Genomic DNA, 27,448 nt, shown 5'->3' on the forward strand with positions numbered 1-27,448 from the left:
GATCTGCCAGGGTCTTGGGTGAGGGAGTGTCTGCAGGCTTACTGAGGAGGCTGTGGGATCACAGGGGCCCCATAGCATAGGACAGGGAACTCAGCAGCTCCTGTATCAGATTTAGAACAGCTCTCCCTCTGGGGAGGAGGGGTATTAGATACAGCCGTGCTGAGCTTGGCTTTGAAAACTGCTGGATTTGATCTGTGGACCGATTCCCCCAGCTGCTCCCCCAGCTCCTCCTGCCAGCCAACTGGGAAACAGAGACCCACAGTCCTCTGCCTGGGGATGAAATATTCAGTCTGATGGCTCAGGCAGGTGGCCCTTCCTTTCTGGTCCCCAGCCCTCCTATAAAGAGGAGACTGAGCATTGGCAGTGGCCCCACAAGGCTGCAGATTGGGTGGAATACACCAGCACCAAGGTACCTCTGGGAGGGTTTGGACCGCTTTCTCTGCAGGGTGAACCCAGTATGTGTGGTGGGGGTGAGGGGTAGGGGAGTCATCTCTTAAACAGTCAGAATGAATAAGATTTTATCGCAGAATGATAATTTAGGAAAACAGAAACAGAAGTAGCTATGACGATGCTAGAGTTCCTAAGGGGAGTCCACTTTGGGGTGGCAGGATGGGTTAGTCCTCGGAGACAGCAGCATCAGCATTCCTGGCTTCTTTCTGCTGCAGGTGGTCCTGAGTACATTGACTGCATATATCCTTGGTGAGGATGCAAGCCTGCATGTTGTGGTGGCTGGCCACTGGCATCCTGCTGGCAATTCCTGCAGGTGAGGGGCCACTCAGGGACCGGATGGAGCTGTAGCTCTCCATGTCTCTCCTTCACCCTGTCCTTGTCTTGGTCTGCAGGGGTTAATGGAGGGTTGCCCTAGGTGATGGCTCTCCTTTTCTTTTGCAGGAGCCAAACCGATGCCAGAGGAAACAGGTACTTTTTTTTTTTTAAATGTCTTTCCTTTCTTTGGAATAAGTTACTGGTACATACAGATAGATGGGTGGGGGGAGGGGCAGAGGTTGCCATTCCCTGGCAGGCGTAGAACAGTGGGAGCCCTAGCTCTCCTGGGAGGATGACAATGCAGGTGCTGTCGCCAGTAGGGAGCTGTGCATGCTGAGGGAATGTAGGACAGCATTAGGCTGGTCTTGTCTTCTGCCATGAGGAAGCATCCAGGCAGAAGGGAGACGGATGAGTCCTCGGGGTCCCACCCACAGCCTGGGCTTAGACCCTGGACCCTTTCAGGAGTCCCAGCTCAGCCCAATTCCACCAAGGTGGCCTGTCCTCTGCTCTAGAACTTGGGTGCTGTGTTCTTTGAAACCTCGTCTGGCATGTGCCTGAACCCCTCACCCATCACCCACTTGCCTCTCTGCCCAGCATCTCCCCAGACAAGCACAAGGCCCCATTTCCTTCCTCACCTCTCCTCTGCCTACCAGACCAGGTACCCTAATGGCCAAAAGCTACACTCAGAATGATTCCGACCCCACTCCTGACTGAAAAGCTGTCATCACTGTGGCAGGCCCTGGGGGACACCATCCACTTGCCCTGGGTGTATAGGGGGTGTTCTGGCAGCCATGATGGGACAGGCCCTGAGGAGGTTACCTGTGTCTTTCAGACCCCTACACTCAGCCACCAGCCATGCCCTACTGGCCTTTCTCCACCTCTGACTTCTGGAACTACGTGCAATATTTCCAGACCCAGGGTGCATACCCACAGATCGAGGACATGGCCAGGACCTTCTTTGCACACTTCCCTCTGGGGAGCACCCTGGGCTTCCATGTCCCCTACCAGGAGGACTGAGAAGTGTCCAGTCTGCTGCCTGCCTGGCTGCACTGGCTGGAGCCTAAGGTGGTCCAGAGACCCAGTAATAGACAAGGGATGGGACTTGTGCTCAATAAACTCCCTATGAAGATGCATTACACCCCTGTGGGTTTCTTTCACTCTGTGAAGGAGCTTTAGTCTGACGACTACTGAACACACCTTTAATAAAAAAAAAAGCCACCTTGTCATTCTGTCCTCATAATAACCTGGGTGTGGGCTATGGTGGCCCCAGATTGTAGGCAAGGAATCTGAAACAAAGACATCAATCAGTTCAGCTTGACTTGCTAAGGCCATGTGCCCAGTTAAGCAAGTGGACAGCATCCCAGGCAGCTCCTTTGTGAACAGCAGTCACGTTGGGGTCGGGCACCCATGCTTGACGCACAGCATGTTCCTGGGAGAAGCAGGAATCACGGAGTTATATCCCTGTCTGCGAGGGAGAGTTATATACCACACTTGGTCTTTGAGGGAAAGATTCCAGGCTGAGGCCGCTGGGGGAAGGGAATGGTCACCCTGGGCAGTCCCGTGGGTATGGGAGGATGTGCAAACAGTGTGGCATAAGGCAGCAGCAGCCTATTTACTCCACGACACATACAAGGTGTACAAGCCAAGAACACACTGGTTAATGCCGCCCCTCTTCCCCGCCACTAGTTGGGAGAGAAATTGAATAGGAGGCTCCCCTTGGCTGCCAGCCCGTCTCAGCCTCCTTGGTTTGACCTTCACCTGGACACCTCAGGACGACACTGACCTGGCATCTGAGGCTCTCCAGTCATTGCTTACTTCTCCTGGATCCTGCACTTAGGCTTGGGGGTGGGGAGAGGGGCGCAATGACTGCCCAGGCCACGATTCCCATTATATCTTGGCCAAGTCGATTTCGCTGGAGCTCTCTTCTCCCTTGACCCCGATTCTCATTCTAGCAGCCCAGACCCTGAGCCCTTGACATCTCAAAGTTGTTAAAGGAACAACAACAACAACAACCCAGTCCCTGAACACTATCAAATCAGAGTAAGGGAGGCCATCCAAAGCCATGTGACAGGTACAAGAGCCACAGCCTTGTACTGCGTGGAGAGGCTTGGCTCAACATTGGCATACACGGATTGACAGTCAAGCAGTGGAGTGGAGGTAGATGGGAAAAGACTCAGGAGTAACACAGGGGTTTTGCTGAAGGCAGGGTCAAATGACACCATCTGGGGGAAGGGTGATGACACCTATCAGATATGGAGCATAGGCGGATACCAATTGGTTTCAGGCTTCTTGCTACACTGATTTCCCAAGGATATTTATTAAAACTGGGTCTTACAAGGAGGCACACAGAGTCTCCTAGGGAACCTCCAGGAGCCTCACCAGAATAGTCTAGACTGTCAGAGTATCTCAAGGTTTCTTCTCTCTCAAGGATCCCCGCCCCCTCCATCCCTTCCTCATCTCTTTTCCTTTCATCCATTCTTTAAAAACCATGGTACAATACAATATAGCACCTTAAAACCGACAGTCCAGTGATACAATGAACTCTCCTGCCTCCTGTAAACACACACCTCTAGAGAACTCTGCAGATCTGAAACTGTCCACTGAACATCTGCCACCCCCCGAAGCCACCACACGGCGGCATTTCTAGAAGTTTCATTACCCGGGGAATCTCACGAGTGGGACCACAGCACTTGTTTTATTCCACTTAACAACATCCTCAAGCCTCGCCCGTGCCTACGGGTTAGAAATCCCTTCTTAGTTAAGACTCCACACTATCCCTCGTGTGGGTTAACACCTGTTTCGGTTTTGTCTGCGTTCACGCGTCCACGGGTACTGGGGTACTTCCTCCTCTTGACTGAGGTGATCCTGAGCCATTTCCGAGCGAACTGAGGCAGGGATTCTGGGTCACGGCCGCTGTGCACAACGTTTGGATTTCTGTTACCCCCATCTTTTCGCTACCCCGTTACCGCCTGCAGTTTCTGTCTTAGTCATTCTGACGGTTTTGAACTGCATCCCTGCTGAGAAACAGACAGTCTCCTTTCTCCTCCAATCACTCGTGTCCGTCCGGTGTTGCTGGTCGTTAACCAGTAATCTGTTGCCCTAGCCTGCTCGGAGGGAGACAGCTCAGGTGCCCAGAAGCCAGGGCTGCGGGGCACCACTGAGGTGAGGTCCTCCGGCGTCTAGACCAGTTCGGAGGTTCACCGGAAGTGGACGGGGCTAGCCGGAAGTGAGCGCAAAGCTGCAGCGCGGAGATGAAGCCGGCAGTGGATGAGATGTTTCCCGAGGGCGCGGGGCCCTACGTAGACCTGGACGAGGTTGGGCTGCGGCAGTATGGAGCGGGGCGTGGGGGCGGCAGCACGGCCCACAAGCACGCGCGGGAGCCCAGGCTCTTGCGGAGTCAAAAGCTGCAGGCGGCTGGGGAAGTGGTGGTGGTGACGGTCGCAGGGCCCGAGTCAGTGTTAACGTGATTTGCAGCGAGGGAGCAGGGTTTAATCTCAGTTCCCAGGAGAGAAAGCCCGAGCGAGGCTATGGACTGACTGGCCGCCAGATCCAAGCCCTGGGGGAAGGGCAAGGAGCGATGTATGGCATTTGTGTGCTTTTCGCTGGGACTCGGTTAATTCCTGTAGACACACAGTTTTGGAGCGGGCCTACGCCTTTGGTCACCACTATGGCCACAGAACGATTTTATGTGGAAAAGGTTCTCCAGTGAGGTGCTTATGATGAGGAGTGTCCATCGGCTTTTGTATATCAGAGCCTCTTGCTCCCACCAAAAGCTTAGAGAGTAGAAAGATGCTCATATGCGGCTCCTGGCCTTAGAGAGGTCAGGTATAGCCAGAAGAGGCCGATCGCAAATCCTAAGTGTAGTAGCAAGGGTGGGGATGCCCTACAGAAGTATCCATGGGATTTCGGTTGGCTCAGTTGAGGCTCAAGAGAGGAACCTCCCCTGAGCCAAATGGTGAAGGGTGTGTCCTGTTGTCACGTGGACATTGATGAAAAGAGCCGTAGGAGCAGAGCTCTGGAAGAGTGATGTTCTCGGGCCCACAAAAGGAAGGGAATGTCACCTAGTCGGGCACGGAGGGGAGTGAACAGGCAGGGCCGCATTATGAAGACTGCAGAATGGGCTCTGTGATCCAGGGCTGAGGCTGTCGCGTTCAGCCCCGGCTCCTCTGTACTGCCACAGGGAGTGTGGGGGCATCATAGTGAGGAGAGACAGGCCGACTTCCTGTGGAGGTTGGTTCTTTGGAGGGTTCGGAGTTTGGGTTTGTAGGGAGACCGTAGAGAAATGGAGACAGGAAGGATTAAGACGGGAAGAGATTCTGAGGGAGACAGCGAAGGTCAGGATTTCAGAGGCAGAATCTGGATGGGTTACTGTAGTGATGGAGCTGGGGAGGGAGGCAGAGTCCAGAGAGCACGTTGAAAGGTGTTCATCCATTTGAGAACCAGGAGGGCTGGGCAAGCAGCCTTAGGGTGTTAGGGCACAGGCAGGAAGGGGCCTGGGCCAGCTATCCAAGGGTGCCCACCAGAGATCTCTGCTCCCACCTCTCAGGTGACTAAATGGCATTGAGTCCCCCAGAGCATCATATCTTACAGATTGGCTGTGGCCTGGCTTTACCACCACCATATGGTGGCTGCCCTGGAGGGTCCTCTGGGAGCATCGCAGACCTATGCTGGGGTGGTCAGCTTCCCAAGGGGCATGGCTATATTCTCAGAGGGGAGGGACCAGAGTTGTTATCAGGTTTGCTAGTGCACTTCTGTGTCCGGTGGCTGGTCCAGGAGGGGGCTGAAGACTCCAGCAAGAGAGTGCTACACAGGGCAATGCCACGGAGGACTCAAGGAACACAGGACCTCGAGAGCCCTTTAAAATCATTTGCTTGGCTTCCCCATTCATACTGCTTCCTTTGTCTAGAAAAGTCTGGCTCCAACCTGAGCGTTCTTCCTGTCTCTCAGTGCTCTGTTCCAGGGAGGAGGGATGGGTATGGAAATGAACCTACCACCTGCCTTTAGAAAATAAACACACTGGGATGGCCTTTCCTTTCGTTCTCCAGGCTGGAGGGAGCACTGGGCTCTTGATGGACTTGGCAGCCAATGAAAAGGCAGTTCATGCAGACTTTTTTAATGGTGAGTATGCCAGGATTGGGTGCCAGGCTTAATCTGAGTTTCCTCTGCTATGGGCAGCTTTGTGCCATGGGTAATTTGGATCATGGCACAGTGTAGCCCAGACTTCATGCCCTTTCTCGATACTGTGCCGAGTGTATGGAATGGTCACCTGGCTATTAGTTCTGGCTGTCAGTCTTATTTGGGGGGAAAAGGATGAAATAAATCCCTTCCCAGCACCCCAGGTTGAGTGTGAACACTGGTATGGATAGCATATGCAAATGGACACATTGGTTATTGCTGCACCCAGACCTGGGCATAGGGACCTGCGTGGCTCTGTCTTCTCTTACTCTGTCCTGTTGCTGGTTTATTTCTCATTCTTTCCTGGGTCACACCTGTTTGCCCACCTGAATTCTCTTGTCCTCTGCTGCCTTTGCGTTGTAACAGCTGTGCTCTGCTTGAGCTCGCCCTGTGTCTGAAGTCAGGATGGAGGACGTACTTCTGTCTCATAGCTTGGAGCTTTCTTGGTTAGAATATTTTACCAAGTAAACAGTGAAAGCTGACTGTAAAGTCTCCAGGTACATAACAGGGCATGTTTGGTACCCTCTTGTTCTTCTGATTTCCGAAGACCTCGTTCCTACTGGTTAACCCTTCCTTAGGGAACAAAGTGAGAATTTAAGGGAAGTGTCCTCCTGGGAGGGCAGTGGGGTTTTTCTCCCCTTCCATCCACCTTAGCTCTGTGGTGCATGGCTCTCCAAAGAACCAAGGCTTATCAAGCCATGCTGATTTCCAGCTTTCCAGCAGCCCCCTGAAGTCCTGAACCAAGCTGGGTTTTGGGACTCTTTGGCATGTGGCTGCTGCTTGAGTCAGATGGGTGCATTCCTCCCTGGGGACATTACTTCTGCCCAACTGGTGCCAGAAGTGGGGCTTTGGGGACGCACACATAACACTGGAGCCTTCGACGTACAGGGATGCATTGCTGTTTTCATGCCAAACTACAAGGTGCTTGTGCATGTGTGTCTACAGAACCCCCATGTGCTTTATAAAGATGCCTTCTAAATTACGATGTGATCAAGAATACACTGTAGGCAGTACTGCGCGCCCCCCCCCCCCCCCCAGAGTCCTGTCTTTTCTCTGTGGCTGGATAAAGGTGAGAGCCTGTCTTGGGGAGTCCTTTACTGTCTGCCACTCTCTCTGCCTTTCCAACTGTCATCAAGTTCATTTGGAAGCAGTTTCCTTACTTGCTTGTCCTATATCTGATGTGTTATTTTATTTTTTCCCCCACAGATTTTGAAGATCTCTTTGATGATGATGATGTGCAGTGAGGCCGTCCAGTTGTATATGCTCCACATTTGTGACGTGTCTTGAATTCCTCAGGACAGGATCAGATGGTTGAGGAGACCTTGCAGAGATCACTAGAAGTCAGGACCTGGTCAGTCACAGGAGGGGGACTGTCTGAACCAACTGGGTGCTGCGGTTTCTGAGAATACTAGCCCCTTGTCCTTGTTTAAATTAAAAACAGCACCATAACATGCAGGATAGCTTTAATTCCTGTGCTCTTGGATGAATATTGTAATCCTCCCTCCCCTTGTGCAAACACAGGAATAAATCGCATCTATTCCCGTAGCAAACACAACATGCTGCTTTCCATGTGCAGAGACTGGGGATGTACTGTCTGGGTCAGCATGGGCTGTGCAGGCGTGTGCAGATGCCTGGCAGAGCACTTTGGAGACCTGACTAAGTGAGCCCTTGCCCCGTGGATGAAGACCTACCACACACATTTTTATGCAGCCTCCTTCCTAGAGCTGCTGCTCTTGAAAGACCCGAGAGTGAGAGGTCCAGGATGCCTAGCTAGGGTAGTGACTTCGAAGGAGCTTTCTGCTGAGAAATGCCATGCTGCTTCTCAGAGGAGGGTACAGAGTCTGTGGTCAGGAGTGGCTGAGACAATTAAGGTTACATTTTATATCAGTTTCACAGTGAAGGCTCGAGGAGTCCCACACCAGGTTGCACTGTTCGCCGCTTTCAGGGCCGGAGTTGGCAGTGCCTTAGGGTCCTTTACTGCTAGACGGGGGTGCTGGTGGCTGAGGGGCTTCTGGTTTGGGGATCCCGAGCCTTCAACAGGAAGGAAAGACCTGAGGTGAAGGACAGAGAGCTGTCCAGTGGCTACTCGTGTGTGCAGAGAACCTTGTCAGGACCCAGCCCGGCCCAGAGACCACGGCTAGAAACCCTGGTGGGCTGCCTTCTGGCCTTAGCATTCAGACCGGTGTAGTTGGAGCTGCATCAGGGTAGTGAGCTAGCTGCACATGTGAGCCCGTGTGTGCCCTGTGGAGTCCTCCTTTCCCTTCACGGAAGCCCTGCAGCTCCTGCAGTACTGAGAAGAGGAGGGAGCTCCCTCCCCTCTGACCTGTCAGGGTCAACTCCAAGTGAAAGGAACTTTAGCTTCTGTCCTGCTCCTGGCTTCTGCTCTTTCCAGTGATACGCCTGCAGGGAGCTTATGTCCCAAGGGGAACACTTGGGGACATTTCAATTGGCCTGCCTTCTGCCTGGTCTCACACAGTTTCACGGATAGCCAACAATGACCCTGCCTCTGCTATGGGAGATAGAACCGTGCACCATCATGCCGTGAGAAGGCCTTTTCTTACCCAAGGCAGGGGAGCAGCAGGTGACCCCACGCAGTGACAGCCGTGATTTATTTGAAGACTGCTTTTTGCTAACCAAGAGTTTTGTGATCCTTGTCCAGCCCCTGAGTGAGGGGAGGATGCTAGAGAAATCCTGTGGGTCACAGGGCCTTTGAAACAGTAGTGGGCGAAACTTTCCTGGTGTCTCTCTGTGCCACAGTAAGGACTTTGGAGGGGGTGCTTCCTTCCCTGCCTTCAGGCTTTGTCCTGGGTTGGGTGAAAGCACCCACCCCACTGTGGACATTGCACCAGGATCAACACCAGCTGTGTTCCCAAGATACGGGAAAGTGACAGGGAGAGGAGAACCTCAGAGGTTGGTTTTGAGACAGAATTCACTGTGTATGCCTGACTGTCCTGGAATGTGTTATGTAGACCAGGCTGGCTTCAAACTCACAGAGATCTGCATCCCGAGGACTGGGACTGAAGGTATGTGCCATTATGTCCCGCGAGCATCCAAGTTAGTGTCAAACTAAAGCTGAGCCATTTGCTCTGCTGACATAAGCCATGCTTTTAGAAGAGGCCCTTACTGGTTTTAGAAATTCCACTGCTGTGATTATTGCTAGGAGCCAAGAAGAGATGCTGAGAAAAGTCTTAAAAAGGCCCTTTGTCCCTCCAGAGGCCAAAGCTGGTCATCCAGGACCTGTGTTGTTCTTTATCCACTATGACCTACAGACCCCAGGCGGGGTATCGGCCAAGGTCAACTGGGCTTTCTGTTTCAGCCACACCCCTCTCCAGGGAGCAGGATCAGCACCACGAGACACCATGGTCCTGTGTCAGAAGCATCCAGTCCTAGATCAGTGCAGGGCTTTGGACAGCACTGAATTGTGCAAGTTACACCGCAGGTTCTGAATAATGGCTCCCAGATGGGCCAGGATATAGTTATAACGGCTGCTAGGTGACTTTGGAGGAGAGTCAATGTATACTGTTAAGTGGCTGTCACCTCAAGGGCAGCAACAGGGACATCTAGCATTAGTCACTGTATTTGAGAGATGACCTTGCCTCTTTGTTCCCAGCATCAGACAAACCGTTCGACATATGGTAGGGTCTCAGCAGATGCATGTAACCACATGCATGCCTGACTTGCATGGGATTTACAAACCGTGTCCTAGGTCTTAAGGAGAGCGATGCCAGGCTTTGTCCCAGCAAGAGCCCTAATTCCATCTGTGGCGGCTCTACTTAAGTCACCTCCCAAAGGCGGGGCCTCCTAATACTTCCCAGGGTGGGGATGCAGAGGGAGTGGGTTGGAGGTGGAGCACGATAGCAGACCCTGGGTTGAAGGGTGTGCAAACATGGACAGCTGAACACCAGCCTAAAGGGAACAAGGAACCAAAACACATCTGTGGTGTGCTGCCCAGTCCAGGGTGTGTGTGAGAGGGCTCAGAGGCCCTCTGCAAGGCCACATAATGGTTGGTTTGGAAGTCACTCTCTGGAAGCAGGTCACAGAGCCAAAGCCCAATATTCTTTAGAAAAGTGTACTTAAAATGGCACAGAAAACAGTAAAAAGGAGTTTGCAGAGCAGCCCATCCATGATGGAAATGTTCTGAGAGAAGAAACGCTGTCCACTGTTGGAGGTAGGAGGTGGGGTGAGGGATGATGTTACGAATCTGCACACAGGAAGCTCAGGGGAGAACGGGCAGTGATACTGTGCTGTCCAGACTCTAGTTTCCTTACCACGGTGGCCAGATCATCCAGATAAAGATGATAAGGAAAGCCAACTAGACCGGATATGCCTGAGAGGCATGCGCGGAGCATCCCACACAATAGCAGGGGTGGACACATCCTTCCCCCATGTGGGGAGAAGTGTCTTCTGGTGGTCTAGGTGGAAGCCCTGTGGCAAGAGAAAAGGACACCAAAGGTGCATGTGCCATTGACACAGCAGTGCAGTAAAGGGGAATGTCTTCCAGAGTTTTCCGTAACAACACTGGGGAACCGTAATGAACGCTCAGCTGCTGAGAAAGTGATACATGGCTATCCTGCACTCACTCAACAGTGGGCTAGACCTCATGCCTTATCACAAGGGACTCCTCAGGGCCTGTGGTGGCAAAGGTGGGATACAGAGGGAAATGGGTTCAATGACATTCTTATCCGTTTACATGTACAAAAAATGTACACCGTGCATAAAGGTATATGCTTTTTGGGTGAGTGTATATGATGTATACATGTATACAAAACTCATCACCTATACAGCCCATGTTAGTCTATGGGCTGTGATCACCAACACCTACACATGTAATTATACATATATACTAATGTTTCTAAAAGGTCATGCTTTTCATTCTATGAGGAAGCATGTACAAATCCAATGTGTCGGCGGTGCAGGCTAGAGCTCAGAGATCAGGGGCAGGCGCTGGCCCCACCTGGATGGAGCTCTTGCAGGTGGCCTCATGCAAGCAGAAGAGAGGAGCCTTAAGAGAAGGTGCTTAGTCCAGATGGAGGGAGGAGGATTGAAAGCCAGGATGGGTGGCCACCTGGGCTGGGCTAGGCAGTCCTAGGTAGAGCCTGGCACCCAGGTTGGGGTCTTCCTCCGTTTTCTTTGGTTCCATTTATAACTAAAATAAACAGGGTTGACCGTCAGGGACAAGGTCTGCCAGCTGGTTTCTGCTGTGAAAGAGTGAATGACTACATGACTCAGCACTCATTAGGGCTTGAAGAGTTATATTTGGACAGGTACATTTGGTCCGCAAGCATGCAAGTCCTTTTTCCTAGCCAGGTTTGTCTGGGTGGTCTGGGTATTGCTCTGGAAGGGACCTGCAGAGGGAGGAGTTCCTCTGAAGAGCAGGTGCACCAGGCTCTCCTGGAGGCTTCCTGCTGTCTGCTCTGCTCACACTGTGGCAATACAGAAATGGATTTCTAAACTGTGGGTCCACAGATTGGGGCTTTCTGTATGCAGGTCCTGGGAAGTTTGTTCTGGTCAGCACTCTCTGGTTGGGTGCTTTGTTTTGTTGAGTTTTTGCTTTTGTCTATTTTAACTTCAAATTTAATTTTGCTGAGCCTTAATTTATACTGTTATTTGGGAAGCTCATCCTTGTGCCCCCAACTGTGCCCCAACTGGGCAGTTGCACAAATGTTGGAAAAGTCTGTAAGAATTCTTGCTGAGGCAGGACAACCACAAGACCCACCATGAAAGTAACATTTTGGGGGGCAATTATAGATTTATTTATTTAACATCTTACGATGAACATGCTTCCAAAATATTTCATTCATTGCAAGCCAGTGTGGAGCCTAGCATTGGTCCTCAGAACATTCTGAAGAAGGGCACAGTGGGCTCTCTTTGCAGATAGGTAAACTGGGACTCACAGAGTAGGATGGGTACCCAGCCTCATTCTGAGGTGAGCAGCAGGATAGACAGTCTTTGCCTGCAGTGTCCGTCTCTGTAAGAGACCCAGGGTCTAATCTCAGTCAGCCACCTGAGGCAGGACATCTGCCTCCCCTACCTGTCTCTGTTGTCTCCACTGAGGGGGATTTCTGCAATACCGACTTCAAGACACTGATGATTTCTGCTCAGCTATATACTCTTGAGGAAATCACAAGCTAAGACTCTGAAGAGACGTCCACAGTTCATTTATCTGACATGCTTTGTCAAGAACAGTTTGCCTATGTCAGGAACTATAAATCAAGAGCAAAAGATGTTTTGCATATAACTCATTTATATTTATAACTCCGTATGAATGTCCAGAGAGCTCCTATGTGATGGGCAGACCGATCAGCCTTCAGCAAAATGCAGGTTAGATTGACAGTGAAAGTCTAGTCCACGTTGATTTTAACAACCTAAGTGTAAAGTTAAAAAAGATGGACCAAATATCACCACGATGATGGAGTTGCCCTTGGACCTCCACAGCTGGTAGGACTTACATCCGCTATGATCACATTAAGGAGCTTTGGTTTCTTCTATACCCTACAGAACACTTTCCCGCAAATCCCAAGTAGGTATTTCCCCAAGAGAATGAGGAGTTTACACGCACCACAGAGACTTTCCCAAGATGCTCCATAGCATAAACGTGGAGCTCTGAACAAGCCCAGGCTGGGTTAGGTGGCTTCTGATGAAGGTGTGAAGGAAATCCCACAGCCTTGCAACAGATGTGCTTGAACTAAAAAATCTTTACTTGGAGGGATTATCTCCAGTCCTTTTCTCACATGGTACATAAAAGTTAATTTGAGTTGGACCAATGATGTAAAGCAACATTACTAAAGCAACAAGCACAAAACAACCAACCAAAACCAAGCACACAAATAGAGCTTCATGGCTGTCTTAGCAGTGGACAAGGTTTCAGAACCGAAAATAAAAAACAATGGAAAAACTAGTTACCTCAATCAAAAAGCTAACGCTCCCTGAAGAACATACGCTAACCTGAGTTCAGCACGAGAATGCGCCGTGTGCTTGAGTCCCAATATAATGAGCCTTGGCTGAGCCTGCTGGTGAAGAGCCCAGACCTAGCACAGTGGGTAGCCTGGAAGCATCCCATCACAGGTGGCCAACCACGTTTAGATGAGGCTGCCCATTGGAAACCAGGTGGGTTCTCAAACCTCTTCAGGCCTCCTGTCTGTGCCGGAGCATAGTGACAGTTGGAGCTCTTCAGCCTGTTCTGGATTGGAGGTCGTCCCCTGTGCGAATGCTCAGCTAACTTCAGCTTGTGTGAAGTTTTTCTAACTTAAGAAAATAGAAAAGCAAAAAATATTTTCACTGCACTGTGAAATCTCAATAATGCCCAGATCACGGAGTTCTCCCAAAACCAACTAAGACCGAGTCCTGTATGTAAAAGCAAAGAGCCTTCATTCTTACACAAGTTTACACACTTGGACTCTCCATGTGTCCAGCCTATTGCAGGGATCTGAGAGCCCCGAGCTCAGTTGCCTTTGGTGAAGGGGAGCCCTCTCTAGCCCATAACACCCCAGACCTTGGTCACTCTAACCTTTTTATTCAAACCACCACAAAGACCAAATGAAGAGCTCAAAAAATTACTAGAAAAAAAGATCTATAATTGAAAGAGAATACAGACAATCAAAAGAATTATAAGGATATCAACACAGGACCTGGAGGGAAAACAGAGGAGAAAGTCAGCAAAATTCAGGAGACATTTCAGCAATGAAGTTGACATTTGGGGAAAAAAGAAACAATGGAAATGGAAAAGTAAATGGATCAAATAATAAACAATATGGAAACCAACCATCACTGATAGGCTAGCCCAAGATGGAGAGAGTATCAGGATGAAGAATGAGGCAGAAGAAGTAGCACACTCACCATGAAAATCTCTACTATTGAAACTTTAAAATGCCAAAGAAAAGAATTGAGGACCCTGGGAGATGGAAAGCATCCCATGTCCATAACTTGTTGGAATTAAAGATATGAAAATTTCTATGCTTATAAAAGCATTACAGACCTACACAATTCCCATCAATGATGTTCTTCTCAGAACTAGAAAAAGGATCTTAAAATTTGGATGGAATCACAAAAAGTCTTGACTAGTCAAAATAACCCTAAGAGAGAGCAATGCTGGAGCCAACACATTTCCTGATCTCAAAATAAAAATATACAAACCACAGCTATGAACCCAGTGTTTTGCTGGCACAAAAGCAGACAGATAAACAAATGGAATAGAATACAGGGCCCCCAAATAAACCCAATCAGCTGCCCTCACCTAATCTTTGCAAAGAAGTCTACACATATATTTGTCAAAAGACAGCCTATTTAACATATGGTACCAGGAAAAAGGACAAAACATGACCATATCTCATATCATACCCAACTCAAATAAAACATAATCAAAGACCTTAATGTAGGCAGCTTCAAAACGGCTAGAGAAAGACTGGGTAGACCTTTAAGATATAGGCATAGGTAAGGACTTTAAAAAAAGAACTCCAGCAACATAGGAGATAACCCAGTGATTGATAAGTAGGATTTGATGAAATTCAAAAGCCTCTGCACAGCAAATGATCAGCAGACTGAAGGATGGTCTAAAAATGGGAAAGAAATCTGTTGAACTGCACATCCTACAGGGTTAATATGATTTCCAAAGTCCATTTAGTCGACAAGTACACAAATAAATGGAGAAAAGATTCAACTGGCCAATGAATATTAGGAAGTGTCCAGTGCTTTTAGCTAGTAAGGAAAGGGCAATTCAAACTATGTTGAGATTTTCTCTCACCCTGTCTGACAGCTGTAGTTAAGGAAATGAGCAAAGGTAGGGGAGGGAATGGGAGGGAAGGAGGGAGGGAAGAGAGAATAAATGTCGAGATGTAAAATAAAGAAAAACATTTAATAAAAAAAGAAAAATAATCCTGGAGGCTGGTGGTGTGGAGAGGGGAACACTTGCCTGCTGTTGGTGGAATATAAATGGGTGTAGTCATTATAGGGGCCAGCATGGGCTTCCTGAAAAACTAAACAGAAACACCACACAGCCAGATTTATCGCCCTTGGGTAAGTAGCCCAATGGGCCCTAAGTCAGTGTACCAATGAGGTACTTGCACACCACGTTTATTGCTGAACCATTCTCAGTAACCAAGGCATGGAACCAGCCTGAATGTCCGTCAACACAGGAATGAGTGAACAAAATTAGGTATATGCACAATGGAATTTTATTCAGCTGTAAAAAAAGGATAGTATTGCATTTGTAGAAGACTTTATGGAACTGAAGATCATCCTGTTAAGAGGGATAAGCCAGGCTCAGAAATGGTTACCACAATCTTTCTCTGGTGTTCGGAATAGCTACATACATACATACATACATACATGTATATACATACACACAAATACATGTATGTGTATGAAAGGGGGCCTTTGAGGAGAGAGGGATGTCTAAGGGTGGAGGGGGGAACATGTGAAGGCAATAGAATGTATATGTCAGGGAAACATGATGGGAACAATTTAAGGGACTAAGGATGAAAGGGATCAGCATGGGGGGGTTGGGGATGGCAAGGGGAGAATTGAATGTGAAGACATGTATGTGTATGTATATAGATATTTATTTTTATATATAGGCCCCCTTTCTATTATCATACATACATAGTATATATGAATATATGTGTATATGTGTAAACAAACATCTCAATGAAATCCTTTTCTTTGTATATCAATCAAAATTTAAAAGACATAAAGGTAAGCAAATTTGAATTGTCTCCAAAACTGACAAGTGGAAGCAAACCAAATGTTCATGTCAAATATGATGTTGATATCATATCAGATGGTCTACAGAGCTTACAAAAGTTCAGGATAAATTTACTTTGAACTTTATGATTATGCAAAAGCTCACTTCTACAACTGTTTATGTTTATATGCTTTCCATATTTAGTACGGCGTTGAACCACATGAGACACTTTGCATTCTAGAGTAAAGCTGGCATTGTATTGCAGTTGGATAGTTTTGTTCAATTGTAACCTTATAAGGTAGGTCACCAACAAGAATAAATTAAATAATTTAATCTAATTAATTAATAGTTGAATGTATTTCTAATTTATGATATTATGATAAAATGTGTGACATTTTAATAAGGATGCAAACTTTTGTTAAACTGGGGAGCACCTGTGATGGAATCAATATAGTAATATGAAATATAATCTTTTTTTTTTTTGGTTTTTCGAGACAGGGTTTCTCTGCAGCTTTTTTTGAGCCTGTCCTGGAACTAGCTCTTGTAGACCAGGCTGGCCTCGAACTCACAGAGATCCGCCTGCCTCTGCCTCCCGAGTGCTGGGATTAAAGGCGTGCGCCACCACACTGCCCAGAGGCAGGCGGATCTCTGTGAGTTCAAGGCCAGCCTGATCTACAAGAGCTAGTTCCAGGACAGGCTCCAAAAGCTACAGAGAAACCCTGTCTCGAAAAACAAGCAAAATCAAGCAAGCAAGCAAACAAACAAACAAACAAAAAAAAACAAAATAAAAAAACACTGAGTCTATGTGTTGGATTCAGGGTGGGAGGTCACCTTGCAAGGCAATATCAGCAAGTGGTGTGAGGACACTAAAATCTGAGCAAACACTTTCTCTTGATTGGGTTGTATTGCCCTTGCAGAGCTACTATGGATATGATCCAAATGTGGTCTTGTATACTGCAAGTCTATATTTATTTATATTTGTATGTATGTATGTATGTATGTATGTATGTATGTATGTATATCTATATCTATATCTATATCTATATCTATATCTATATCTATATCTATATCTATATCTATATCTATATCTATATCATCTATATCTATATATTGTTTAAAGTGCATTTCCATATGAGGTGGATGTCTACTCTTCTTCACACAGCTCTTCTAAGAAGCTGGGTACTCTGTCTGGGGATTCATCTCTGAGAGGTGTGATAGAGCAGGAATCTGATGAAGGTTCTACCTTAAGAGGAACCACCTCCAAACCCCCAGACTTCTAGCTTGGATCCTTCTTTAAAATCATTTTTATTACTTTTAATTATGTGCATGTATGTGTGTACATGGGTATGTGCACATGAGTGCATGTGCCCATGAGGCCTGAGGTCAGACATCCTGGAGCTAGGGTGCTGGGAACTGAACTCAGGTACTCTGAAAGAGCAGCAAGTGTTCTTAACCACTGAGCCGTCTCTCCAGACCCAGCTGGGATCGTTCTTAAATGAGGTATCATTTGTTAGTTCTGGGACATCCGTAGTAGACCTGCTCTTTGTTGACACCAGCCTCACTAGCCAGAGTGCCTTGGCCATTGACTAAGCTGTTGTTTTGAGAGAGATCTCCTGGCAGTTGCGCAGAAGAAAGATGGGCTGAGAAGTGGCAGAGGAGGAGAGGCAGTTTGAGTTACCTGTTACAAATGGCCACCAGAGCAGGCATTGTGTTGGAGGGTTAACTGGATAGAAACATTCTGTTTACTGATAAACTTGATCAAGATAAAAATGCATAACTTCTCCTATAGAGGAAGCCAGGGTGTGGCCCAGAGAAGCCGAGAAGCAGTGGGTAGAGGAGTCAGACCTGCTTTGACTTGGGGATGGTTGACGTTCTTTGTAGGTCTTCATGTGATTGGAGACCCCACTCTTTACAACCTTTAGGGTTCTGCATGCAGAGCTTTGTAGCTCACAGGAGGTCAATGCTGTGTCCATGAAATAGTCTAAAAGAAGACTGAATGCCGACGGGTAAATAGATTTTACACATGTCCATTTCCATTTGAAGGAAGGCGGTGGTTTTCAGTGCTCCATGATCCCCACTGACCCCTCCCCTCCAGCTTCAGGACAGCCCCTCACTGTCCACCCTCCCTCACGAAGTTGTATCTGTGTCCCAGAAGCCACAGGGCGTCCTTCACATCCTTGTTGTGCAGGCTGTAGATGAGGGGGTTGAGCATGGGGATCACTAGGGTGTAGAAGACGGAGATCACCTTGCCCTGTTCCATGGATGTCACTGCTCCTGGCTGTGCATACATGACAAAGAGAGTGCCATAAAACAAAGACATGGCTGTCAGATGAGAGCCACAGGTGGAGAAGACCTTGTGCCTCCCAGATCCTGAGTGCATCCTGAGGATGGTCACGGTGATGTAGCCATAGGAAACCAGCACAGCTAAGGTAGTGCTCACAATGATGAACCCACAGAGGCCGAAGAGCAGGAGCTCATTGAGGGCTGTGCTGCCGCAGGCCAGCTGGAGCAACGGGGGGCACATCACAGTAGAAGTAGTCAATACGGTTGGAGCTGCAGAAGGGCAGCTGGAATGTGAGGCTGGTCTGCACAATGGAGTTCAGGCATCCCACACAGAAGGTACCCAGAACCAGACGGGCACAGGTTGTTGGGCTCATGGTCACAGGGTACCTCAGGGGACTGCAGATGGCCATGAAACGGTCATAGGCCATCACAGCTAAGAGAAAAGTCTCAGTGGTAGCCAACAAGGAGAAAAAAAAGAACTGAGTGGCACATCCCTCAAAGCTGATGACCTTCGAGGAGGAAAGGAAGTTGGCCATGGCTTTGGGGGCAATGACAGAGGAGTAGCAGAGGTCGACAAAGGACAGGTTCTTGAGGAAGAAGTACATGGGGGAGTGCAGGCGGGCATCCAGGGTGATGACCACGATCATGGTGAGGTTGCCCAGGATGGTCACCACGTACAGGGCCAGGAAGACAGCAAAGAGCAGGGCCTGGGTCTCTGCACCTCCTCCAAATCCCACCAGCACGAACACCCGCAAGGACACTGCCGAGAGACTTCCATTTCTGTGGACTGCTGTGGCCATGAGTGGGGACAGAAGCAGAGAGGCAGATGGAGATAGCAAGAGGGAGCAGCTCTCACTGGTCCAGTTGGGTGTTCCACAGGCTGCTGGAACCTGTTGGTGACATGCTGTTTACCATGCGACAGTTTACTAGCTGCTCTGATCTCCTACCAGATAGACTGGCGCCGCCTGCAAGGAAACATTTCTTTCAGTTTGTTTAATTTGTGCCAAACCCTCTCTGTGAATGGGACTGAGCTATGCTCTAGGGATCCGAAGAGGCTTCTAGATCCCAGGGACCCTCAGGGTGCAGATAGCCTTTTAACATCCCTGTGTTGCATCTGAGTTGCTCATTCTCTATGGCAGAGGATGCTTCTGAGAAGTGCCTTTGGGACACCCAGTTATCAAGACCCACGCTACATTTCCCACACTTCTCCTTACTGATGAGAGAATGTTTATGAGGGTCTCCTGCCCTTCAAGACTTGCACTGGTTGACTTTTCCATCTGTAGGCTGAACCTGGAGCAGGGATCAGTCATCCCTACATTGAAGCTGCGTGTCTTTGTTGTGGCTTACAGAATGCTGGCCATACCTCAGTAGCTCTGGCTCCAAGCCTAATCCAGAGTGACAACATGCAGAGACTGCCTGATTGATTGTCAGGGGTTCCTTCTAATGTCTAGATGTCGGAGATTGTGGTGAGGTTGCAGCCCAGAACCATGTACTGAAAAACTAAGACTGGGGTCCAAACGTATTTGTGACATGTGGTGGCTTCGAACCCTATCTCCCTGGTAGCTCTTCTCTCTGCTCCACCTCAGCTTTGGGGGTTCCTGAGATTTTATTCTTTGCTCTTGTAAACTAGACAAAACTGGCCTCTGGCAATTCATAATTACTTTCTCTTATTCAAAGTGATCAGAGGGCTGACAACACAGGAGTGTCCTATGTGAAGCTAGCTGTCACTTTTCTGTTGGCTCCCAAGAGATGCAAGAGGCTCCATTATCCTGGGGTGGCTCAGATGGCTTAGAGATCTGGGCTGGGTGAGCCCATTAATGCACCTATTATTTCCCTCCATTGGGTGTACATGGGCTGGGGTAGGGTGGAGGAATCTGGTGGAGACAACCATGCACTGTTATCTCAACCATGACCATCTCACTGCTAGTTCAAAGGTATAAATAAATGTATTGGCTTTGCATTCACACGCTCAGCAATTCCCCCATCCCTCCCACTGCCGGATCACACTTTCCTTCACAGTGAGTGTGAAATGCCAGGAAATGTTAATGTCAAGCCTGCTCCTTATTTACAACTAAAGGAAGGACAAGCATGGCCTCTCCAGCTTGCCAAGGATGCAGGGTATCTGCAGTGTCAGCGGAAATGACAGCTAGCCAAGGGTTGAGGATGCAGCTCAATTGTGAGAGAGCTGACTGCCACTGTCTATGAAGAGACAGCTTCTGTACCCCTTGGCCCTGCCTTACAGAGTCAACAGCATCACTGTCTCCTGTGTGGTTAAATGCAGGGCTTCAGCCTATCTGTCTCCAGAACTGAATAGAGGTAGAGTCTCCCCGCCCCCCACACTGAACCTGTACAAAGGCCAGGGATGATCAGGACAGGACAGCTTACTGAGGCAGGCCTTGGGTAAAACACTGTGTGCTTACTCCATACTTCACGATTTCCTACTCCTCACAGGTGACATATTGAACTTACCTTTCCTAGGTGAGAGTCAGGTCTACCCCAAGATCACACAGTCAATGTCCGTGCTCCCAGTGCCCAAGTACTGCTGAGCCTAGTCTCCATTGAACATGGAGGAGTGGATACCAGTTGTTTCCGTCACTCCTTTAGATCAGTTATGGCTCTGGGTAGCGCAGTAAGTAGCATGGGCACAGGTGGGCACCAGGGTCCCTGTGAGACTTTAGGTGCCCAGGTTCTGGCCACACTAGCTGAAGGTCTTCTGAAGAGGGATGTAGGTCTTTCCTCTGGTCTTGTCCCCATTAACTGGACAGTGTGTGGAGGTGCCCACCCTTGGGGTCACTCTGCTTGAGAGTATTCTCTGCACCTGGTAGAGTAGGGACTTGTAGCCTCCAGTGGCCAATTAGGGAAGTGCTGGCCTCTGGCAGCTGGGATTCTATCTTGGAGCTGCAGCATGCCTGAGGCCCATCTCTGCCTCTGTTATGGAGTTTGTGACTCCTGGGAAGAGGACATGGACGCAATCCAATTATAATTAAAAGATTTATTGATTAGCTGCTAGCAGGAAGTACAATCTTTGAGCCAAATTCAAGATTGCTGTGAGAAGGGGTAAGCGAGGGAAGGATTTTTAAAGAGAATAACTTCAAGAAGATGTTCAGTATCTATGTGAGTGTCTTAGTTAAGGTTTTTATTGCCTTGAAGAGACACCATGACCATGGCAGCTCTTATAAAAGAAAACATTTAATTGAGAGTGGCTAGCTTACAGTTCAGAGATTCAGTCCATTATCATCATGGTGGGGAACATGGTGGCATGCAGGCAGACATGGTGCTGGAACTGAGGGTCCTATATCTTGCCAGCAACAGGAAGTCGACTGAGACACTGGGCAGTATCCTGAGCATAGGAAATCTCAAAGCCCGCCCCCACAGTGACACACTTCCTCCAACAAAGCCATACCCACTCCCACGAATCCATGCCTCCTAATAGTGCCACTCCCTAGGAGATTATGGGGACCAATGACATTCAAATTACCACAGCGAGCAAGCAAAAACTGGTTTGTTCTGTGAGATTAAGTGACCCAAAATAAGTTTGGGTATCAATGTAAGGAAGTTACAGAAGTCAAAAAGCCATTATTTATAGCACAAGTGGATGGTCTTGGCTGTATATTTTTGGGTGGGGGTCACTGAGTCAGGGTTACTGGAAACTTAACTTCCAGGGACTGGTATCAGAGACAAAGAGTGGCTACCTAGATGGATGCCCGGCAAAAAAGTGGCATTTCTTCAACCATCACGCCTCATTGCTGCTCTTTCTGGTGTGTTGGCAGGACGCCTGAAGACCTCAGCAGAAACAATTCAGAGGGACCCTGTGCCCTGTGTACCTCATGAGAGCACTCACTCCCGCGTAGAGATGATATGGCCTCAATGCACAGCCCTTGCCTCTGCTGTTCCCCATGGCTATGTTGATGTGAAGAGGATGTGTGAGGAGCCTGGCCTGCAACACCCGTCATCCCACTCCTTCCAAGGCCTTACTTGGCTCCCCTCAGTGCTACTAGGAACCTAGGTAGATGACATCTATTTGCTTCCTCCTTTTGTTGTTCTAACCACAAGAGTAAACAATTTGTGTGTGTGTGGGGGGGGGGGAGGGAGTTGAAAAGTTTACCTCTCCAGGTCTTCTGAGAATCAGGTCTGCACTACCCCTCCTGACCCGGAGTGGAGCTAACGTACTTTTGCTAATGACTCTCTGGGCCAAATTAAGTTCGCATCTTGGATTACAACACAGTTGTCCAACCTTCTGGCCAGGACTATAATTCCAAACAGCACTTTGTACAAGGATACATACTTTCTTCCTACTGGGACCCTACTGGTCCATTAGGTCAAAGTCTTTGCAAAATCCCCAAGAGCATTCCTGGTCATACAGTTTCAATTCTAGTTCAGTAAATGAAGATCATATTTAAGCAGTCTTCTTGGGCTGGGGCAGCCATCCTGAAGGTTATTCTAGACTAGAGGTTCTCAACCTGTGAGATTGAGACCCCTTTGGGGTTAAATGACCCTTTCACAAGGGTAACATATCAGAATCCTGAATATCAAATATTTACATTATGATTCTCAACAGTAGCAAAATTACAGTTATGAAGTAGTGATAAAATAATTTTATGGTTGGGGGTCACAACACCATGAGGATCAGTATTAAAGGGTCACAACATTAGGAAGGTTGGGACCCAAGTGACTGGCGGGTTCTTGTCAAGCCATAGTCAAGATTTGCTCTCCATGTTTGCTTCTGAGTTGGGATCTGATTTCACTGCTTCTGTAGGAATCCAAGTGTTACAAGCTCTCCAGCCTGGAAGTCTTGTCCTGGGTGGTTTGGTTTGATTTTGGTCAACTTGACTTGAGCGAGATTTATTTGAGAAGAGGAAACCTCAATCGAGACAATATTCTCAACAGATTGGCCTGTGGGGATTTTTCTTGATTGGTGAAATGCGGGCTAGCCCAGCCCTCTGAGGGTAGTCCCGTCACTGGGCAGATGGTCATGGCGTGTGTAAGGAAGCAGATTGAACAAGTTACAGAGAGCAAACCAATAAAACAGTGTTCCTCCATGGCATCTGCTTCAGTTTTTGCCGGCAGGTTCTCGTCTTGAGTTCCCGCCTTGGCTTCCCTCAATAGACTGTGGCTCAGGATATGTAAGCCAAATAAACTCTTTCCTCCCCAAGTGGCTTTTGGTTATGATCTTTATCAGAGCAATAGAAAGCAAACCAAGATACCCCTGCCAAGGTTGGTTTTGGTCGGTATTTATCACAGCACCAGAGCCAACTAAAATACCAATATTGTAAGCTAATTTATAAATTGCATTTTATAGTCAATCTCCTAACATTTTAATATCTTACAATGTTTTGATAATTGAAGAGAGAGAAACACACACACACACACACACACACACACACACAGAGAGAGAGAGAGAGAGAGAGAGAGAGAGAGAGAGAGAGAGAGAGAGAGAGAAATGAGTGGCCCAGATCTTGCTCTGTGACTTTCAGTTCACAGCATCCATCACTGCGAGCCTGTGGCCCTACAGAGAAGAGGTGACGGTGAGAGGAGGTGAGAGTTGAGGAGGGATAGAGAGCTGGCTGGTTAGAGAGCAGCTTAGGCGTGGAAGGGAAAGAATGGAGAGCATCCAAAATGAAGTGTGTGGGTGTGAGCCACAAAGGGTACCCAAAATCTCAGCCCTTAGAAGACAGAGGCAAGAGGACGGTGAGCTTGACATCAGCCTGGGTTACACAGTGAGGCCCTGCCTCTACAGAAAAAAAAAGAGACATTCTGACAGCTATGATTGTGGAAATTTAAAATATGCACAGAATCAGAAGAGCATAGTGAGCTTCGAAGACCACTCACTCCCCTTCAATAGCAACCAGCTAGGTCAGCTTGGGCAAGTAGTGTGGAACCCTTGCTCCTCCAGCACCCAGAACCCTGCATTATTTTAAAACAAGTCTCAAACATCATATAATTTCTTTCCCATGTATTTTCTTCACATCTCCATAATGTAAGGCATTTACTTTTAGAAAAGTGCCCAGTAGCAGCATTTGGGTTCCCTAAAGGAAAATCACCCCCTAATGTCATCAAGTACCCTTCAGCATCCGCACGAGCAACAACCCCATTGTATAATGTGGTTCTTGTGCAGCTATTCAGATAAGCTAAAGGAAAAGTTCTCACAGGTATCCAGTGCCTTCTACACAGGCAGGGCTTTCCAAACACTTTGTTTTGTTGCTAGTGTTTATAAAGAAGCAAAGGATGTTGGTCCATTTATTTTTAACATAGATGCGTAGGATTTCCCACATATTGAAACTGATAGGGTCATTTCATTAACGCTGTTATACTCCTCCATCTTGTGTGTCCCCTGTCAGCTGAACCTAGAGGCCTGGTTGGAATCCAGTTGTTATCGTCACCATATGGGCATTGTTGACCCGACTGTGCTGTGGGAGGCGTGGGCTCTTCTCTCATGGCTGTCTTCTTCTGTATGGAAAGGGCCACTGGCAGCACTGCCCAGCTTCATTAATTCAATGAGGTTTCTGAAAGGATGACAATTATAGGGCTTCTGTGCAGTCAGTCTTGGCTGTGCAGATAACTCCTGCTCTCTGAGAAACCACCGTGGTCTTGTCTCTGGGCCTGAGAAGAGAATAGACATTTAATCATTGGCCATCATGTCCTCATCTGTATGTTTATATGGGAAATGCCAGAGAAAATTTTGGTTCCATTTAGCTTGTAGTCCTTAACCTTCCTAAAGCTGTGACCCTTTAATACAGTTCCTCAAGTTGTGACCCCAACCATAAATTATTTTCATTGATACTTAATAACTGAAATTTTTCTACTGTTATGAATCAAAATGTAAATATCTGACACGTGTTGTGACTCATAGGCTGAGAACCATAGATCTAGCTCTTTAGAGACCGCTTCAAAAACAGCAACTTGGCTCTTAGTGCCCTCTAGTGGCCAGTACTTTTTGTGTTGGCAAGAACTCAAGAGCAAGACTATGTTTTTGACTCTTCTGGAGTTGTGGCTTCACTCATGCTAAAATTGTCTGTTTTTCACTCATTGGGAGTCACTTTAATTTCGCTTCATAATCAAGTAAATAGAGTTAAAGTGTGGACTGAGGCAAAGTATCAGGCTGTGCATGGTGGTCTATGCCCATAAGCACAGAACTGTGGAGGCTGCATCGAAGGTCACGTGTTCAAAGCCAGCTTGAGCTACTAGTGAGAGAGACCTTGTCTCAGAAGCAAGCACAAACCAACAAAAGCCAAACAATGACCCAGGGATTTGTGATCTGGGATGTAAAAGCCAAATCATGGTATAGAAGAGATACAACTTTCACATGAATGATTAGAACATATGAAAGTTAAATGCCTGAAGTTGCTAAGCCTTGAAAACTCTGACATAACTGTTTAAGGAGATGTTTATCTATAAAGAAATGTTTCATAGTAAAAATGTTTGATCAAAGTGCACAGGCAAAAATAATTGTTTTGTTACTGCCAAGATGATTTAGATATATAAAGTGAATGGCTGGATATCACACGTTCTGGGTGCAGGACACAGAAAAATCAAGCTGGCACTGAGCTGGGAACTTCTTCCCTGCTGCCTGGAAACAATAGTAGCAGAAGGAGCTTTACAGGCTGCTTAAAAATTGCCACCCACGGACTCAGTGGTGGATGCCACAGTCACTGTCCTGATGGGAAAGATGAGCCCACTGGTGCAATAGTGGCGTGGGTGTTATGTGAGAAACCAATCCTATCCTGATCGGATTTGAAGCCCACCCTTACAGGAGGGAATTCACATCTGATGCCATAAAACTAGTCAAACCCACTCTATTATTTATTTATTTATGTTAATTTTTTTAAAAAAGAAAACAAACTATCTTTTTTTTTCATTTTACATACCAATCCTAGTTCCCACTCCCTCCCCTCCTCTCAGCCCCTCCACCTTCTCTTCCACTCCACTTCCATTCACTCCTCAGAGAGTGTAAGGCACATTGCTTTGAGGAAAGTTCAAGGCCCTCCCTCCTATATCTAGGTTGAGCAAGTTATCTAGGCAAAGAGAATGGGTTTCCAAAAAGCAGTACAAGCACTAGGGAATAGGAATAAATCCTGGTGCCACTGCCAGTGGCCCTGCAGTTTGCCCAGCCATACAACTGTCATCCACATTCAAAGGGACTCGTTTGGTCCTTTGCTGGTTCCTTCCCAGTCCGGCTGGAGTTGGTGAGCTCCCATTAGCTCAGGTAGACTGTTTCATTTCAGTGGGTGTCCCCATCAAGGTCTTGACAACTTTGCTCATATTCTCATTCCTCCCACTCTTCAACTGGACTTTGGGAGCTCAGTTCAGTGCTCCAATGAGGGTCTCTGCCTCTGTTTCCATCAGTTTCTGGATGAAGGTTCTATGTGATATTTAAGATATTCATTAGTCTGACTACAGGGCAAGTCAAGATCGGCCCTCTCTCCTCTATTGCTTAGGGTCTTAGCTGGGGTCATCCTTGTGGATTCCTGGGAATTTCTCTAGAGCCATCAAACCCACCCTTGTACAAGTCCCATGAAGATAATAACAGCTGCTGAGATTTGACAGTGCACTGGCCATGCTGTGCATGGATGACAACATCCCACATACCCACCCCTAATTCTGAAGTTTATATTAATCCTTCCCTTTCTCTATAATGTTCCTTGAGCCTTAGAGGGGGAAACAGAGATTCGCATTTGGGGCTGAGCACTCAACAGGTGCTTATTCTTGGTACATTGATCAGCTATGAAGTCTCTGCAATAATCACTGTCCATTGTACACAATGTTTTTTTCAAATTGCCTTCTAAATATTTATGTTCATAGATTATAGGCAGTTAATGACCGCTGAAGGGAAGGCCAAGTGATGCTCTCAAGTGGTTCAGCCTCTAGCAAGTTATCACACAGTGGTAAACATACCCTACTCATTCGTCTATAGTAACTCTAATTAAACTCATCTGATTGCCCCCTTGAAAGGGACATAAAAGTAGAGGTGGGGATAGGAAGGGGACGGAGATCAACAAGAATGGGAGGAAGAAGAAAGGGCAATGGGGTGATTATGATATAAGCACACATAAGAATGCAAAACCAGTGCATGTTCATGAGCTCCAATAAGATACATAAGAGAAAAGAAACATTATGCATCAACAAAGTTTACGGTTAAAGAAGAAAAACACCTGAAGATCACGGCTAATGTTTACCATGTTGCTCTCAGAAATGGACAAAGCAGGAAAACTGGCAGATGAGTTAAAATGGAGTAAAAGCCCAACCACAGATCTGTTTAATAAACAGACACAATCTGCACTCAGTGGCCACAGCTCTGTTGCTTCAGAGCAGAACACAAGCAGGTGGGTAGAACCCATCCTAATTCATACCCACCAGGAAACCCAGAAGGCGGCACCACCTGGGAATAGAATGTTTGCAGGTGAATCCATACTGGACTGGGCAGGTCCTGACCCCACCAGGACCTTCTGAGTCTAGCAAGAACACTGGGTAGAACCGGACAGGAAATGCCAGGGGGTCTTTCGTGAGGTGCAGCATGCCAAACAAGGCTATTGATGCGACCGATCAATA

The 27,448-nt window shown here is 47.7% G+C and overlaps 3 protein-coding genes across 3 annotated transcripts; 2 read left to right on the top strand and 1 right to left on the bottom strand.

Moving 5' to 3' along the window:
• Positions 1 to 705: 705 nt before the first annotated feature.
• On the top strand, positions 706 to 1,782 carry Otos (otospiralin). Its single transcript, XM_038338386.1, has 3 exons — positions 706 to 763; positions 892 to 918; positions 1,598 to 1,782. The coding sequence occupies exons 1-3, from the start codon at positions 706 to 708 to the stop codon at positions 1,780 to 1,782; spliced, it is 270 nt and encodes an 89-aa protein (XP_038194314.1).
• A 2,164-nt stretch (positions 1,783 to 3,946) lies between these two features.
• On the top strand, positions 3,947 to 7,495 carry Cops9 (COP9 signalosome subunit 9). Its single transcript, XM_038339817.1, has 3 exons — positions 3,947 to 4,079; positions 5,811 to 5,883; positions 7,147 to 7,495. Exons 1-3 carry the CDS (start codon positions 4,017 to 4,019, stop codon positions 7,182 to 7,184), a joined length of 174 nt encoding a protein of 57 aa, XP_038195745.1. The 5' UTR covers positions 3,947 to 4,016; the 3' UTR covers positions 7,185 to 7,495.
• A 10,234-nt stretch (positions 7,496 to 17,729) lies between these two features.
• Positions 17,730 to 18,702, bottom strand: LOC119821275 (olfactory receptor 12-like). Its single transcript, XM_038340223.1, is given in 2 exon segments — positions 17,730 to 18,137; positions 18,139 to 18,702. Coding segments are annotated over 2 exon segments (972 nt in total).
• Between the last annotated feature and the right edge of the window lie 8,746 nt (positions 18,703 to 27,448).

Source organism: Arvicola amphibius, chromosome 8 (genome assembly GCF_903992535.2).
Source record: "Arvicola amphibius chromosome 8, mArvAmp1.2, whole genome shotgun sequence".
NCBI lineage: Eukaryota > Metazoa > Chordata > Mammalia > Rodentia > Cricetidae > Arvicola > Arvicola amphibius.